The sequence below is a fragment of the Taudactylus pleione genome, unplaced genomic scaffold (assembly GCF_031769625.1).
Source record: "Taudactylus pleione unplaced genomic scaffold, aTauple2 ptg000019l, whole genome shotgun sequence".
In the NCBI taxonomy this organism is placed as follows: domain Eukaryota; kingdom Metazoa; phylum Chordata; class Amphibia; order Anura; family Myobatrachidae; genus Taudactylus; species Taudactylus pleione.
Window position 1 is genome coordinate 3,559,438 of NW_028284421.1, and position 19,312 is coordinate 3,578,749.

Sequence of the window (19,312 nt, forward strand, 5' to 3'; positions counted from 1 at the left end):
CCGAGGTTGGCTACCCATGTTATAGACTGTTAGAAATCTTTGTCTTCTTACTTTTGGAATGTTTGCCCAGTCTTCTTGTGCAGAAATGATTTTGGTCAGAAATAATCCGTGGTCATATTGCATGCAATATATAGTTTAGGTGTAACCACAGATTTTTTTAATTATATTTAATGGTGCATACACACGGTCAGATTTTTCCTTCAGATATGAACGATAACGATTTAAAAATCGTTCAGTCGTTCATATCTGAAGGAAAATCTGACATATCTGACATGCCTGAACGATGGACGATCTACAATGCGCGTTCCCGTTTGTCAGATAACGATATCTGACATCTGATGTGTTTGCAGTCAGACTTGGACGATTCCATTCATTTTAATGCAAAAATCGTTCAATCGTTCAAATCTTTGGTAAAATCGTTCAAATCGTTCATCTGACAAATCTGACCGTGTGTATGCTCCATTAGCCAAGCAACTGTGAAGATCAATACAAAACGATCATTTTTTATTTTTTTTGCATTTTTCATATTTAAATGAAATTAACTGTGTATAGATCCTGTTATATCTACAGGACCAGCCTATTTTTATTTGAACTTTTATATTTTTTGACCTGTATTCCTGCATGCTTCGGGGAGTACTGGCTCTGACCTGTACTCTCTTATGTACCCTCATTAAGTCAATATTATGTATACTTTATTAATTGTAATATAGTATTACTAATATTTTTACCTCTTGAAATTTTCTGCGCTTAGTACTGCCACTGTTGCTATATGTGTAATGCCTTATATTTTCACTGTTTCATAATCGTATTTGAGTCTCCTTTGTCAATAGCCTAGTAATGTATTGGACTTTGTTGTCACTTGTTTGATAACTTCACAGACAGGAACTTGTGCTTATTGCTGATATATGCTAATAAAATCATTTTTTTTTAAATGGTGCATTTTAGATCATTGCAAAATATCTATCCACTTTTCACCTTTAATGTAGGCATCCATTTGGTCATTTAGTAATTTGTAGGTGGCCACAAACAGAAGTCTGACTAAATAGTGCATCTTGCTGCCAATAGCTCTCCTTTGCTTTCTGTAGTAGTAAACTAATCAACTGGTAATATACAACAAAACCCCTGTGGCATTTGGCAATGATTAAAAAAGAAAGACAAGAAACCTGCTGTAATGTGATTATTTACATTTATATTCGTTTAGTTCTGTTAACAATATGGCAACCACTACATTATTTTTCGTGGGCTACATGTAAATGGCCACCAGAGTCATTGTAACTTGTCACATATTTAAGGTTCAACAGTGTTTAACTTAGGGGGGGTATCCAATTATCCCCGTTTTCCGATGATTTTTTTTTCCCCCTCCTATTATTTCGGATATTTCAACCGAAAACACATAGGATCCCGTTATAAGCTCACAGACCTATATTTTTATGCCACTGAGGCTGTGAAAAACGGCACTTATCGTGGATTATTTTTCGGGTCCAGAAAAAAACCCTGATAAGTGCCCGGCGTCGGGCGGACTTTGGGTCTAATTGGATAGCCCCAGGGAATCCATTAACGCCCGAACAATGTTCGGGGCTAATTGGATACAGCCCATGGTATTCCATTCCAAGCTACATTAAAATGGCCATTGACTCATATTCAAATATCCATTTTTAAGTAGTTTATTTACATTAAATATTAGGTCAAAGTGGAAGCAGTTTATAAACTTTACTGTCATTTATCAGTCTATTGATCACTAGATATCCATAATCTATTTTAGGTTATCGAAGCATTAAGGAAAAATTATGCCCTGCCATTCTTCCAACAAAATGGTGCTTATTTTGCTCATCTACTGCATATCATTCTATCCCCCCCCTCTCAGCTTTGTAACTGCAGCAGGTGAATCACAATCCAGTGTGCACCTTGACCCTAGGTGATTCTATGACACCAGGGTAGGGGTTCACAGTTTTTTACACTGGAGAGGGGAAGGGGGGGGGGGGTTAAGGATTTTTTGCAAGGGGGGAGGAGTTTCTAAAAAATAAATAAAGTACACTTCGATATAAAGTGCCAACTTGGGAGAAAGGGGGGTACCAACACAGTCGGGGTCCAATGACATAGGGGGTAGGGGCTCTGTCACTGCGATCTATTACTTTTAGTGTGTGAGGGGTGATACTGATGAGGATCTTTTGCCACAGGGGGCATTTAAATATATTTTTAAAAACAGATTCTTAATTTAAAAAAAAAAAGGAAAATGTCTGACCGTTTTTGTGGAAGAACATTTGTCAGTTAAGTGGTTAATATTGTTAACAAAGTTGTCGTCTTATGCTGGGGAAAAACAAAAAGTACAGTACTCAGTCACTAATTCCTCTCTTCACACAAAGAGACTTGCTTCTAGTGAGGAGGGAAACGGACATGCCCCCCCCAAAAATATAAAATTATAATTCAGAAATTACATAGCGCTGGTCTAAAAACTCTATATACATATATATACCAAAAATAAAACAGGAATAAAAACAAAATGTTAATGACATACAATATCTGCTGCCTGGAGAAGGCTAGTGGGTCTGGGCTACTCATCGATAGAATAAAGTCCCAAGAACTGACAAATTTTCACATCATGTAATCATTTTTTACCACTACTTTTCCTCCCCAAAACCCCTTCCATGTGAGGTCACTGAGAAAAGTGTGTACAGTATATGCTAACCTATGTAAATTGCACACAAAGGCATTATATATATACTAGGACTAATAGTTTAGGGGTGGTAGTTTCATTAAATCCCCCTCCCCACAGCCCTGCACCCAAAAAAGTTGCCATGAGAGTTCCTTTTTACATGTTACCATATCTAAAACCATATTTAAAATCATTACTTACTCTGAGTAATATTTCCTCATTCCATTTTGGATTCAATGTCTGAAACGAAGATAAAATATTACTGTGTTTTTCATTTTTATGAATTAAGAAAATATAGGGCAGTATCATGATATTCTAAGCACTCTGTGGTTTTCAACTTTCAGGTAGGGCCTTTAAAAAATTAAAATAAAAAATAGCCAAACGTAGCTTTGCTGTTTACATGTGTTTATTTTAAATCAGGGCAGATTTTGCTCTTTTTTTTATTATTATATAACTAGAAACACAAGCACAAGTGGATGCATGTTTTTAAAAATATCACTAATGGTGAATACACACATAACGATGTGGTTAATGAACAATTTTCGTTCAGTTTTTCCTTTGAAAAAGTGAACGATTTTTTGAAGTGTAATAATCGATTTTTTCAACAATGAACGAAAAATGTTGCTTCCCTTAATGAAAATCGTTCAGTTGGTCAGTCAGAATGAACTAGAAATGGGAACGTGCATGAATGATAATCAATCATTATAACTCAGAAACTGAACAATTTTATGAACGATAACGACGTTGTTATAGTTAAATCGTTCAAAAAATCGTTACATGTGTATGAACCTTAAGTATTTTTCCAAATGGGGCCAAAAAAAACCTGTCAATAAGCTCTTAAAATATGTTAATTGAAATTCCTCAACTGATAATTAAAATTTGCAAAAGGTTGTCGTCATAAAGGTAACATACCTTTTTCACAGTTTTTGTTTGGATGCTGGTTAATGCTCCATTTGCTGGATCATACAGGGTCAGTTTCACATAAGGATCGCTAGAAAAACACGAGAGATTCTTTGTACATGTAAAGCAAAAATAAATAGAATAGACCAGTGGTTCCCAAGTAGCAAGTCACAAGATAACAGAATAGTACTATGGCATGTTGCGTGTGAAAGTCATCTATGTTCAGTTGTAACATACACTACGGACTTTAAATGTGTCTCTTGAAGAACTGTCTGATGAAAGTTTCATATATTGTGTTTCTATGGATGTGCACCTGGCTTTTTGGAGCAGTGGAAACACATTCCCTTGGATGATGAATTACTAAATCAACATGACAAATCTTGGTTTGGCGGATGCAAGGGAAAACGGTTTTGCATTGCCAACTGTAAAGTTTGATGGAGGAGGAATAATGGTCTGATACTGTATTCCATGATTTGGTCTGATCCCCTTAGTTCCAGTGCAGTGCAATCTTAATGCTATAGCATGCATTCACATTCTAGGGAATTTGGTTCTTCAAACACTGTGGCAACTGTATGGGAAAGGACTCTTCTCTTTCAGCAAGACAATGCCCCCATGCACAAATCGAAGCCCACCACATATTGGTTTGCAGAGTTTGGTATAGTCTACACAAAGCCTGAGCTCAACCCCAGTGAACATCTTCGAGATAAATTTACATGCTGGCTGCGAGCCAGGTATTATCGCTCAACATCAGTTTTTGATGTAATGTTTGTGTGTGTCCCCCATACTTTTGCCCGTGTACCATACATGTAAATGTAGACTGGATAATCCCAAACAGAACTTTTTATGAAGCAGTTGTTCTGAGCAACTGGCAAAAAACAAGGTATGTTATTACTCAACTGCACACAGAGGCCCTGATTCAGAGCCGGACGCTCTGACAGAGCGCTTGCTCTGAATCAGGGCCGTCCTTCTTAATTTTAGAGCGGCCTCCTGGCCGCTCGTATAGCTCTGGGTGACCACCCACAGCTATAGCGAGCGGCCAGGAAGATGGTCGCGATGGTCAAGACCATCGCGACCATCGGGCTTGCAACGAGATCCTTGTGATAGGGTCTCGTTGCCCCAAGCCCTGGAGTGCTTTTGGCTCTATCAGAGCCGAAAGCTCTCCCACTAACTTCACTTGTGAGGTCAGTGGGGCCGGCCCCAGATGGTAGGCGGCCACGCCCCAGGCACGCCCACCAAAGGGGGCGTGCTGTCACTCACCATCGACAGCACTCCCCCCTTGTAGCGAGGCCCATAGCAACCCATGGCCATCGCTACCCAGGTCTCGCGCATGCGCACAACAGAGCCAGGTCCATCGTGCGCATGCGCAGTGGGCTAACATCGACCCGCTTGCGAGCGGGTCTGAATTAGGCCCAGAATACCAAAACAAAGAAGAAGAGCAAGAAAAAAAGTAAAATTCACTAACAGAGCATTTTAATTAGGTTAGTCACACAATACTAAATGTTGTAAGTGGCCTACTGGTTTGCCCAGCATGTCTCATCAAAATAAGTCACTATTTTTAAGACACAAAAATTGGTAGCCAATAGTCTAGCACCAATTCAGTTGAAAACAATCACCTTGGATGACTAAATTTCTTTGTGTGGATTCGATAGCTTTATTCAGGCAGACCTATAACATCTTATAGATAGAGATGTTGGAAAAGTGACTGCACATCCACCTTCTTCATAGGTTTTATAGTGAAATACTCTACTTTAAAAAAAAGTTTATTTTCACTATAACCTTGTCCAGTATAACATTGGAAAAGTAAATAGTAGCTTTCCACATTTTATCACACGAGCATAGCCTGGCACATAGCCTTTGTAAAATATGTCCTTTTCCTCTACAAGTGTCAGGATATATTGCAGAACTTTGGGGAAATCGTTCCTGAAAAGGAAAATCGGATTGAAATATATTTTTCACAGCTATAGGAAACTTACATTTTCTCCCAGTAATTTTTCCATATAAACCAAGATGATAGTAGTATTTCGGCATTTAAAAAAGGTGTGTGTGTATATCTATCTATCCCTTTTCCTCCTCAGAATGAACTAGAAATGGGAACGTGCATGAATGATAATCAATCATTATAACTCAGAAACTGAACAATTTTATGAACGATAACGACGTTGTTATAGTTAAATCGTTCAAAAAATCGTTACATGTGTATGAACCTTAAGTATTTTTCCAAATGGGGCCAAAAAAAACCTGTCAATAAGCTCTTAAAATATGTGACTAACCTAATTTAAGACACAAAAATTGGTAGCCAATAGTCTAGCACCAATTCAGTTGAAAACAATCACCTTGGATGACTAAATTTCTTTGTGTGGATTCGATAGCTTTATTCAGGCAGACCTATAACATCTTATAGATAGAGATGTTGGAAAAGTGACTGCACATCCACCTTCTTCATAGGTTTTATAGTGAAATACTCTACTTTAAAAAAAAGTTTATTTTCACTATAACCTTGTCCAGTATAACATTGGAAAAGTAAATAGTAGCTTTCCACATTTTATCACACGAGCATAGCCTGGCACAATGCTAGCTAGGCCAAATAATAAACTACAAAAAACAAAAGCAGTTTAAGGGAAGAATTCAATATGTACTGTAATTTTCCACATGCTAATTGATCCCCCGAGGCTATTCAATTAGCCCCGAAGGCAGCCCGCAGGCTGAACTTAAATTTTTTTTCCAGGTCTTATTAAACTCAAGAGGAAATCCCCATCAAAGAGCGTGTTAACGGGTACCGTGAAACTTAACGCATAGGTTTGTGAACTTATCACAGATTCTGTGTGTTAATGCCAGTTAACACGTTAATTTACAGGGCATTAAAAATGGGCTCGGGCTGGAATTGAATAGCCCCAGGTGTTAAAGGCCGAGGCTACCACCCTTTTTCATCCCCGTTATACTAATTGATTTCGGCCCTAAGACTATTAGAGAGCAATTCAATTAGCAGTGATTTCACCTTATACAAATTTGTTCATGGTCAATGTTTGTGGAAAAGTTAAGCTGCTATTAAATTGCAAAACCAGTGATAAAACTTATTGCTTCAAAATTATTAATTTGTTTGTATTAGCTCACACCTCCCAAGTCAGAGAAAACTTTGTAAAATATGTCCTTTTCCTCTACAAGTGTCAGGATATATTGCAGAACTTTGGGGAAATCGTTCCTGAAAAGGAAAATCGGATTGAAATATATTTTTCACAGCTATAGGAAACTTACATTTTCTCCCAGTAATTTTTCCATATAAACCAAGATGATAGTAGTATTTCGGCATTTAAAAAAGGTGTGTGTGTATATCTATCTATCCCTTTTCCTCCTGAAAAAGTCTGACCCTTGGACAAATGGATGAAACTCATTGAGGAGAGCTGGTGACTGTTCCATCCTCTGCTGTATGGAGACTGCAACCAGATAAGCTGTTTACACTGTTATTAAATGTATGCTTTAGATATTATTTAATTAAATGTGTTTTTATTATACATATCATTGGTACCGTTTCCCACAAACCTATATGAGTGATACTGTGGACTCCAGGACAGAGACAAATTTGTCCGTTGGTACGAACATATGCATTTTATGAATTTTTTTGCACAAGCATATTGCACTGAGAGCCTTTGAGCACAAATGCACTTTCCTGGTAAACACTTGATTAGCACAAAATATTTTTGCACGTGTGTATTTTTTTTTGACACTGGAGTTTTCTATTGTAACAAGTGTATAAGGAAATATTTACAGATACACTTTTTTGTATATATTTTTTTCTTATATCATTTGATCACAGAGATTCATTGGAAAGAAAGAAACTGAGGTGAACACTGCACATATAATTTATTGGACACACTAGAGGGCGCCATTGTCTCATTCTTGTGAAATAGAATTTAACTTGGACTTATTGAACAAGGTCCTTTTGGAGACTATAAGGCTGCCACTTGTGAAAACAAGGAGTGAACTTTTTCCCAGGAAGGACTTAATGGACACATTGGATTTTCTGTGCGATTTAGACTAGCGCTGTTCACTACCATTGTGATAATATATTATAACATATATATATATATATATATATATATATATATTTTCCAAACTGCTTATGTCCGGCACTCGTACCACAAATAACAGTGTGCCCTGGTGCCCATCACATGTACAGGAGATATAGACAGGCAAAGTAGATGGCACTCAGGGGCTAAACAACCAGCAATAACAGGCAGTCTAGTGTAGGTCGACGTTTCAGAGCCGCTAGCTCTTTTATCAAGACTTATCAAACAAACAATGACAAATACAAGACACATAAGCACCTGTGCAGTACACCGCCATGCTCATCCAGTCCACGCTGGTCCACCCGTCGGAGGCCCGATGACATCATAGGCGCGGGACACGCCGGCAGCCGGGACCTCACTGGGGGGGGGGACGTGGTAACAAAGTGTAAGCCATCACCAAGGTGACAGAAATAAAGTGGACCTGTTTAAATTTGATCGAAGACTGAAATCAAAAGGAACATTTTGGCAAAGAGATTATGAAATCCACGGATTTAGCGGTATACAAAAGATCTACTTTCATCCCACAGTCCACCAATGCCAGCATCAAGTGCTTTACCATTTACATGGATAATGTCATTGAAAAACACACCCCTATAAAAAGGGACTAAATACAAATTATCTTTCTCTGAAAAGCAAGCCCTCCAACAGCTGGGTAAATATCGAGATATCGCTATCCGCCCAGACCAAGAAGGGTGGGGGATTGTGGTACAGGATCTTTCTACCTATAAATCAGAGATATATGGCCAGCTGGCTGACATCGATGTACAAGAAATTAGATACGGATCCCAGACATCTTCAAAAAGGGAACTACATGAAATACTTGAGATGGCTGTCTTCAACAATGTGGTCACTTCCCATATCAGGGATGCATTGAAATAGGATTCACCTAAAATACCGGTATTGTATACGATCACTAAACTTCACAAATATGCCCATAATTGCGGCCAGGGTTTCATTGTATTATGGCATCTCACAATAGCTTGATCATTTCTTACAGCCTTTGTTAAAGACACAGGCATCCTTTTTAAAGGACAACACCACCTTTATTCTGAAACTCTAGAATTTCTCACCACTACCAGCCAAATATTTGATGTGTACCATCGACGTCATAAGTCTTTATACGAGGATCCCTCGTCTAGAAGGCATTGAAGCTACACGCAGATTTATATTGAACCATGGTGATTATAAAGGCCCTAATGTGAAGCTTTTTTTATACACTTACTCAAGTTGACCTTAAAAAGGAATTATTTCCTCTTTGATGGCAAGATTTATTCCAGCGCTTGGGTTGCGCCATGGGCTCATGAGTGGCACCCAGTTTCGCCAACATATACATGTTCACCATAAGAGAGGATTTTTTATTTTTGAATCCCAACACCAGGCACATCGTGGGGGTACTCTCGTTATGTTGATGACATCTTACTTCTTTTACTTCTTTGGACTGAAACACAGAAGGATTTTGTACTACGGATGTCTCCCATCAAGTTTAGCTATGATTGCAGTTATGAAATGATACATTACTTGAATGTATCAGGACGCCCAACATGAGCTGCAAAGTTCAATATTCTTCAAGAGTGCAAACCGGAATACGGTCCTGCAAGCAGAGTCACCATCCTCCTCGCTCAAATGAGGGTTGCCTTACTCCAAATTTTTAAGCATTCTGTAGATCTGCAGTGATCTACAAGATGCTGTGACTCAGATAGATAACATGTCCCTCAAACGCAGATATCACTATAAGTCTCTAAAGAAGGCTAAAGATCGGGCATTATCTTTATCTAGAAGTCAGGCATTATCATCGGTGGAAAAAGAAAGTGTTGTCTGTAGGATGGCGCACTCAATTTTACAATTTGATTCAGAAGTTAAAAGTTTACTTTTATTGGGTATCCTTTATAAAAAAAAAACCAAAAAGAACAAAACTTAATTTAGAATAATTCAGGACACAGCCAGCGAAATAGGTTTAAAAATATAAAGAGTATATAGATAAGAAAGTCTGACAGTGGAAAAATTGAGAAATAAAAATAATTATCCTGCTGTGTGCCCTTGTTTATTTGTGTTATATTAATATCTTATTGACCCTTTATTGGTCTAATGAGATTCCAAGTTTGTCCTATTAATTAGTGCTCAAAGAATAGAGTGAACAAAGTTTAGGGACATATATTGGTTAATCATAGAATCATTTGGTATTCAGATTTCTCTCTTTATCACAGTCACAAATATTAATCTATAAATACATTAATATGAATCTATGATTTGTCCCCTATTAAATTAGGATAAAATATAATTAATTCCCATGAGATTTATTCACTGCTAATTGCAGCGGATTGACAATGAGATTATTCTTACTATGGTAAGTATTAGTAATAACAATGTTGCAACATAGCGGCTGTCTTATTAAAAATCTTAGGTGTGTGTGTGTGTGTGTGTAGGGCCGCATTAATAATGGGGCTAATGTAGACAGGATTTTTTTTTTACCCTTCTACAGCAACCTGCCAGTGTCTGTCCGAGGCCCCGCACACCTCACCAGCTGCACCAGTGGCTCAAAGCCAAAAGCAAAAACATGATGGCGGCGCCTGGAGGGCATTAGTAGCCCTCCAAGCGCCACTAACTCAGTCACTCGGCGCCACCTCCGCACCACGTGACGCACTGTGTGTGATGTCACATAGGTGCCGCCCAACACCACCGCACCAACAGCCTGAAGCAGCCCAGCCAGCCCCGCACCCGGCTATATCCACCAGCATGGCCATGGGCAGACTCAGTAGCTCAGCCTGAAGGCGGCCTGGCAGCAGCAGTTCTGAGGTGAGATGCATGGCAGTCCTGCTGGCCAGGCTGCCTGGCTGCTGCTGTGTATACTGTAGTAGTATACATTTTACACATAATGCAGGGTGAGCAGAGTCAGTTATAAAGTTTAAGAACTATATATAAATATAAATATTTTGAGTGTACATATACATATATATATATATATATATATACACACATACACACACACACGTGTATATATATAGTACATATGTATATATGTATTTTTATGTAATTTGAATATATATGCTTATCTATATATAAAAACAAATGTATGTTTATAAATATATACAGTATATATAAATATATATGTGTGGAGGGAGGGAGGGGGAGGGAGAGAGAGAGAGAGACACACACAATGTTTGATTTTTGCATGTATGAAACAATGGCAAATAAAAGTGCAATATTAGAACGAGATAGGAAGGGGCAGGTGCAAGATTACATTTTTTTATCAGGTTGCATACAAACACTGGGCCCGATTCATTACTGATCGCAACTGCGATTACGCATGCAATCGGGTGATTGTTGCATTTTGTGCATGCATCGCAGTGCCCGAACTGACCACTGCGAAGGCTACGCAGACCCATCGCAGAGTGATTGACAGGAAGTGCTGTTTGTAGGTGGTGACGGTGGAGTGGTCGGGAAAACGCAGGCGTGCCACTGCGTTCACATGCCATTTCAGGGGTGTCATAAATTAATCACTGCGAAGCCATACGCAGTGCGGTCTCACAGCGTGCGTGGCTGTTAGTATTTCTGAGTGAGGTCAGGGCTTGTCCTACTGTGCGTGTGGCTGCGATGGTACTCGATTTCACCGATGGTTTTGCTATTCTAAGTATTACAGATGTGCGTATGGTAAAGTGGGCGTCCTTATGTAGTGCTGAGTTTGCATTGCGATCACAGTTGAATTGCATGCGTACGCAATATTGAGATACGTAGTGAATCAGGCCAATAATAATTACCAAGCTAAACACTGACACTGGGCCAACCATGGTGCAGCAGGATTCCAATCACACTCTTTGTGGGGACTGCAGTCTGACCCCTATGTACCAAATTCCAAAAAGTGTAAATTTTTACAGTTTGGCCCCATACTTATGGAGCCATTTTTGCAGTCACAGTTCACATATTTCAATTTTATTTAATATTTATTCATATTTAATAATGTGCATATTAATATGCAGATCACATATTTTAGCTTAAATATTTATTTATTACGTTTTCATGTTCTGCACCTTTTAATTTGTAAATATTGTATAATTGAAAATATTAAAAGTAAATATTGGAAAACTAGAAATTTTCAGATGTTTCTGTTAAAACAATTAATAAAATTGGTTACATTTTATTAATAAACCATAGTTTGTATATTTTTCTTAACAGGTGGTGTATGCTTCATATAATAAAAGAGGGGAGGAAGATTGAGATAGTTGAATGTAGGTGGGTAACTATGCCTCATGGTGCTAGCCACGCCCTAGACCACACCCCCGGTCACACCCCCATATCAGTAATCACACCCCCTGCAGCAGCATGCAATAGGCCCTTCATAAATTTCAGCTCCAGTCCTATGACGCGCCTTAATCTGACACGGAGTGTGTATATATAGTGTGTGTGTGTGTGTGTGTGTGTGTGTGTGTGTGTGTGTGTGTGTGTGTGTGTGTGTGTGTGTGTAGTGCATTATATGTAGATGTGAGATTTATATTACTTGCAATCGCCACCTTATGGTTATTTTATCTCTATGCATAATTATAATTTACTATTCATACTTGCTTTCATATGTCCTTTATGAATGGAATTGTGCAATTCCCAGTATATTTTATTGGTAAAATTATATATATCACGTGTTTTGTCTTTTTTGTTTAATGTATGTCACATATGACAGTTTTCACCATTTGTTTTATTATGAATATTTCACACTTTTACTATCCAAAGTTATCATAGACACTAATCACTCCAAATACAATTTTCTTCCTCATCAATATTACACCTCATGGTACTGTATATCCTATTCAACCAAATTATTATGTTACAACTAGTATGTCACATATCACTGGTATCTATTAATGTTCACTTTAATTAACTCTTATCACTATACTTAAAAAATAATAATCAAGATTCAATTATATTTATTCTTACACCTCCATAATGTTTGTTATATATTATGAGCTGCAAATATACTCTTATTCATTTAATTAATTCTTATTACTATACTAAAAAATAATCGAGATTTAATTACATTTATTTTAATGAGAGGGGGAGATTTAATAGAGGTTTCATTGTCCTCATGTTACCTAAAAACATATAATATACTGAAACTACTCATAGCATTCGTACAACTGAATATATTGTCCATACACTTACATCCAAGATGGATCTTTTAAGGTATTTAAACTAACCTTAAAAATCGGTTTAAATAAACCAACAGTTTGATTGACCAAATAAAAATCAAAGTAGTAACTTTTATAATCAGTAATTTACCCAAAGTTTAATAATAACAATAGTCACGTGGATCAGAAGCCGGGATTAATTAATCTGAACTGTGATAGACTGACAGGATCACGTGATCGGGATCCAAATGATAATCGGTCCTCATACTGGCATAAAATGAAGGAAGTGGAGACAATCTGTTTGAGCCCTCAAAAACCTACTTAGACAGCGAAACGCGCTTCGGCACATTTGCGGTGTGTCCTCAATATTTGTTAATATATAATAATGTTGTTTATGTTTCTCCTAAGAATCACTATCTGAAGTGAATGTGTGACCGGGGATTACCCGCAATGCAAGCAATACTAAAAGAGATTAAGAAAGCAGGACGGCGATTGATGTGCACGAGTCTCACCATTATACGCTCACGTTAGTGATAGTGCGGAATTCTCCCTCATATTTATTTCAATGAATGACCTGCTGCTACATTACACAATGTGCATCTAGCTATAGAGAACAAACACCAATGAAATTTACCAGCTAAGAACCACAGTGTCGGTACTGTACAAAGACACTAAGGCCCGTATTCAATTAGAGGCGAAAAATCAGAAGTTTCGCCTGTCCGCCTTTTTGCCTGTTTCAGAGGCAAAAACCTTTCGTGCGCATCCCCGCTTTTCGCCTTATTCAATTCCTAAAGAGGCGAAAACGGAAAGTGGCGAATGCGGCAAAGGCAGAAAGTACTTTCAGAAGTGGGGAAATCAGTCTGTACCCCAAAAAAAACATAGGGAATCAATGTAGATGTGTACTAATAGCCCTAATAAAAGTGTTTGGGGTACTTAAGTTTTTAAATAGCTTCTTATTATCAACTTTGTAAAAGTGGTGAAAAATGGCATAAAGCAGTAATTTTTGCTGAAAATAAGTAGTCCAATCAAATTTGAGGTACTTGCAAATGGGTGCTAGCATGTTTTTATGTCTCTAAAGTGATCTTTTTAAAAACGTGAAAAACCACTCATACATGCACCTGCAATTTCAAAGACACTTGGCCCCTCCTTACAGCACTTTTTGCTTTTTCACCCCCAAAACAAAAGTACTTTTTTGGGGTGTTCTGAGGTAATTTTTTTTTTTCATTCTTTGGTTGATTTGTCCTTTGGGGGGCTGTCCCAACGGTTCTGAGTAGTTTCCCCACATTTGCACCCAAAAATAAAGATTTTGCATATTTTTTTTCTCCTGCTATTCATAGGAGATAGGTTCCAATACGATACATTCCAATCATTTAGCGTGACACAGTGTTTAAGCTGGGAGCAGAAGCTTCGAGCTACGGCTAAAATGTTATTTATGATCAGAGCGGACAAAGCGAGCGCCTCTGAATCAGGCCCTATTTGCGAGTGCACGCTCTGAAACAGGGCGGGGAGGAATTTTTTTTTTCTCCTGTCCGCTCGCAAAGCTGTGGGTGCCCACCCACAGCTAGTGAGAGCGGGCTGGAGATGGTCGCAATTATCGCGACCATCGGCCTTGCGAGGAGACCCTGTGGTAGGGTCTCAGGTTTCGCAAGCCCGAGTGGACTTCCTGCTCTAATAGAGCAGGAAGTCCACTACAGACATCACTCAAGATGTCAGTAGGGCTGCCCATAAACGGCAGGCGTTCCTTCGGGAACGCCTCCGTTTGTTCAGCCACCCCCCCTCCGCCTTCAAAATGTGGCGAGCTGTCGATCAACATCGACAGCCGTCCCGTTTTGTTGTGAGCATCGGAGCGAGTGATTTCTCATTCGCTACGGGGCTTGCACGTGCGCACTAGCCCACCATCGACTCGCTTGCGAGCGGGTCTGAATTGGGCCCAAAGGCAATTAGTCTGCGGCTGCAGGGAGTGAAAGTCTCTGGCTGGAACAGGACACCTTGTAAAACTTTGCTGCTTTCCTTATAATGTATTCAACTTGATTAGACACATTATTAATAATGCTTACTCTATTACATAAAGAAACTGTGGCAGGTATTGAGGCGCTAAGGCAATAATTAGAGTGAACACAGGCAGTATAATAAAGTATAATATATCATCAAACACGGTGTCAGGGGTATTGTGAATGGAAATATATATATATATACATATACAGTCAGGTGCATAAATATTGGGACATTGACAGAATTTTCATATTTTGGCCTCTATTCACCACCACAATGGCTTTGAAATGAAACAAACAAGATGTGCTTTAACTGCAGACTTTGAGATTTAATTTGAGGGTAATTACATCCAAATCAGGTGAACGGTGTAGGAATTACAACGGTTTCTATATGTGCCTCCCACTTTTTAAGGGGCCAAAAGTAATGGGACAAACTAAACAATCCTAAATCTAACTTTCACTTTTTAATACTTTGTTGCAAATCCTTTGCAGGCAATTACAGCCTGAAGACTGGAACACATAGACATCACCAGACGCTGGGTTTCATCCCTGGTGATGATCTGCCAGGCCTCTACTGCAAATGTCTTCAGTTCCTGCTTGTTCTTGGGGCATTTTCCCTTCAGTTTTGTCTTCATCAAGTGAAATGCATGCTCAATCGGATTCAGGTCAGGGGATTGACTTGGCCATTGCATAACATTCCACTTTTTAGCCTTAAAAAACTCTTTGGTTGCTTTTGCAGTATGCTTCGGGTCATTGTCCATCTGCACTGTGAAGCGCCGTCCAATGAGTTCTCAAGCATTTGACTGAATATGAGCATATAATATTGCCCGAAACACTTCAGAATTCATTCTGCTGCTTTTGTCAGCAGTCACATCATCAATAAATACAAGTGAACCAGTTCCATTAGCAGCCATACATGCCCACGCCATGACACTACCACCACCATGCTTCACTGATGAGGTGGTATGTTTTGGATCATGAGCAGTTCCTTTCCTTCTCTTCTCTTCCCATCACTCTGGTACAAGTTGATCTTTGTCTCATCTGTCCATAGGATGTTGTTCCAGAACTGTAATGGCTTTTTTAGATGTTGTTTGGCAAACTCTAATCTGGTCTTCCTGTTTTTGTGGCTCACCAATGGTTTACATCTTGTGGTGAACCCTATATATTCACTCTTGTGAAGTCTTCTCTTGATTATTGACTTTGACACATATACACCTACCTCCTGGAGAGTGTTCTTGATTTGGCCAACTGTTGTGAAGCGGTTTTTCTTCACCATGGAAATAATTCTTCTGTCATCCACCACAGTTGTTTTCCATGGTCTTACGGGTCTTTTGGTGTTGCTGAGCTCTCCGATGCGTTCTTTCTTTTTAAGAATGTTCCAAACAGTTGATTTGGCCACACCTAATGTTTTTGCTATCGCTCTGATGGGTTTGTTTTGATTTTTCAGCCTAATGATGGCTTGCTCCACTGATAGTGACAGCTCTTTGGATCTCATATTGAGAGTCGACAGCAACTGATTCCAAATGCAAATGTCACACCTAGAATCAACTCCAGACCTTTTACCTGTTTAATTGATAATGAAATAACGAGGGAATAGCCCACACCTGTCCATGAAATAGCTTTTGAGTTGATAGTCCCATTACTTTTGGCCCCTTAAAAAGTGGGAGGCACATATAGAAACCGTTGTAATTCCTACACCATTCACGTGATTTGGATGTAATTACCCTCAAATTAAATCTGAAAGTCTGCAGTTAAAGCACATCTTGTTTGTTTCATTTCAAAGCCATTGTGGTGGTGAACAGTAGCCAAAATATGAAAATTCTGTCAATGTCGCAATATTTATGCACCTGACTGTATGTGTATGTGTATATATATATATATATATATATATACACACACACACACACACTCCACGTAGTTGAATTGCCTATGTGACATGTACTGTTAATATACACCCAGTGTGATGAATATACGCATACACTGTGATGGGGCTGTGATTCGAAATACTGAAGGCGGGTTACATTTAAATTACTTCGGGGGCTGCTGCAGAGTGAAGATTCCAGACAGCTAGAAAACGCTCTGTGGATACAATGGTATATTGCAACATTGTCAACTAATACAAACATGTTTAATTAGCAACAAGTTACCTGCCATATATGCCGCACCGCACCTCGGCGACCTGAAGGACTGAACGCTAGTCTTTTAGTTTTTAAGGTCGCCTAATGGATAGGCCACTTTAAGCAGGCAGTCAACAATCTTATAGGAATAATACATGGTGTAGACACAGTCGCTATGTTGCAACGTTTACACTAAAGGGGCCTATCCACTAGGTGACCTGAAAGACTGAACGTCTAGCGTTCAGACCTTCAAGTTGCCGAGGTGCAGTGCCCGCACTGAATGTCATTCAGTGCAGGAGCCCGACCTCCAACATGCCGAACCACACGCGCATCGCTGGTCCTTGCCGGCTATCCATTACACGACTGAAAAATGCGACCAAAACCTCCTGGTTTTGGTCGCATTGTTCACAAAATTGTGTAATGTATAGGCCCCTTTATACTTACCATACTAAGAATAATCTCAGTTAATCTGCTACAGTTAGCGTGAATAAATCTCGTGAGAATGAATTATATTTGATCCTAATTTAATGGGGGACCAATCACAGATTCATATTAATGTATTTATAGATTAATATGGTGTCTGTGATAAAGAGATAAATCTGAATACCAAATAATTCTATGAGTAACCTATATATGTCCCTAAGCTTTGTTCAACCTATTCTTTGAGCACTAATTAATAATAGGACAAACTTGGATCAAAGAAAAAAAACTGTGTGTGGAGGCACGCTTATTTATGATAGCTAGATCCATCAATAATTCTCCATTGTGAATGTCTCTAATATTCAATATGATTATATCTGTATAAACAGCATATATGTGTAGGTACTGATCTATCATTTAGAATCTACTGTATACTAGAATAATCATCTTGCTATAGGCAATAGACACCTCCAATTATTAAACGTTTAACATGAAGTTGTATATAAGCAATAGTAGGTTACTCTAATTAGTCAGTATAAGTTTCCAAAAAGGGCCTAACAAAATGTTTGCAGACTCCATCGTCAAAACACAGCCTTCAATACATTTGGATACAAACAATATATGCTGTGCCTTATCTCGAACTCCAAAACCATTGCTTTAAATTAGGGGTGAGCGGGTTCGGATTTCTGAAATCCGAACCCCCCCGAGCCCCCCCGATCCGAGTCCGATCCGAGTCAGGCTCGACTTTTCCCGCCTGACTCGGATCTGAAATCGAGGCAAAACGTCATCTTCCCGCCTTCCGAGTCTCGCGGGTTTTGGATCCTATATAAGGTACACACGTCGGCGCCATTTTCTCACTCGGCTGTGGACAGTGAAGAGGGAGGGTGGGAGTTAGGGCTGTGTAGTGTAGTGTAGTGTAGTGCTGCTGTTGTCCACTACTTCAAAGTCCATAGGGGCTGGCTGTGTTGTGCTGTGCTGCTGTTGTTAATAGGGGCTGTGTCCACTACTTCAAAGTCCATAGGGGCTGGCTGGACTGTGTTGTGCAGTCAGTTCTCCATAGGGGCTGTGTCCACTCCAAAGTCCTGTGCAGTGTCCCAGTCCTAAAGGAGTGCTGTAGTGTTGTCCAGGGGGTGCTCTGTCCATCAGGGGTGCTCCCCCCAAGTGCTAAAAAAATAATATATTTTCTGTGTTTGTGAATTGTGTGCGCAGTAGCCGCACGTGCATCAACAAAGTAGTGCCAAGCGTGCGCCTGTGTCATAAGTAAAGGGCCGGCTGGCTTGACCGTTAAGGGTGCTGTAACCCCCGAAAGTACACTCCAGTCCAAACCAAAAAAAAAATTATTTTCTGTGTTTGTGAATTGTGTGCGCAGTAGCCGCACGTGCATCAACAAAGTAGTGCCAAGCGTGCGCCTGTGTCATAAGTAAAGGGCCGGCTGGCTTGACCGTTAAAGGGTGCTGTAACCCCCGAAAGTACACTCCAGTCCAAACCAAAAAAAAATTATTTTCTGTGTTTGTGAATTGTGTGCGCAGTAGCCGCACGTGCATCAACAAAGTAGTGCCAAGCGTGCGCCTGTGTCATAAGTAAAGGGCCGGCTGGCTTGACCGTTAAAGGGTGCTGTAACCCCCGAAAGTACACTCCAGTCCAAACCAAAAAAAAATTATTTTCTGTGTTTGTGAATTGTGTGCGCAGTAGCCGCACGTGCATCAACAAAGTAGTGCCAAGCGTGCGCCTGTGTCATAAGTAAAGGGCCGGCTGGCTTGACCGTTAAAGGGTGCTGTAACCCCCGAAAGTACACTCCAGTCCAAACCAAAAAAAAATTATTTTCTGTGTTTGTGAATTGTGTGCGCAGTAGCCGCACGTGCATCAACAAAGTAGTGCCAAGCGTGCGCCTGTGTCATAAGTAAAGGGCCGGCTGGCTTGACCGTTAAAGGGTGCTGTAACCCCCAAAGTACACTCCAGTCCAAACCAAAAAAAAAATTATTTTCTGTGTTTGTGAATTGTGTGCGCAGTAGCCGCACGTGCATCAACAAAGTAGTGCCAAGCGTGCGCCTGT

At 39.5% G+C, this 19,312-nt stretch overlaps 1 protein-coding gene across 3 annotated transcripts in view; it reads right to left on the reverse strand.

The window, feature by feature from the left end:
* The window catches only part of NEDD4 (NEDD4 E3 ubiquitin protein ligase), a 214,661-nt gene that overhangs the window by 121,119 nt on the left and 74,230 nt on the right, over nt 1-19,312 (reverse strand). For 2 of the 3 annotated variants that reach the window (XM_088445051.1, XM_088445042.1), the window contains exons 3-4: nt 3,566-3,644; nt 2,855-2,893 (exon numbers count right to left, since the gene is read on the reverse strand). In XM_088445051.1, coding sequence (XP_088301177.1) covers nt 2,855-2,893; nt 3,566-3,644 — 118 coding nt within the window. Of the gene's footprint in view, nt 1-2,854; nt 2,894-3,565; nt 3,645-7,875; nt 7,976-19,312 lie in introns of all 3 variants that reach the window. The other variant, XM_088445054.1, reaches the window with a different exon arrangement.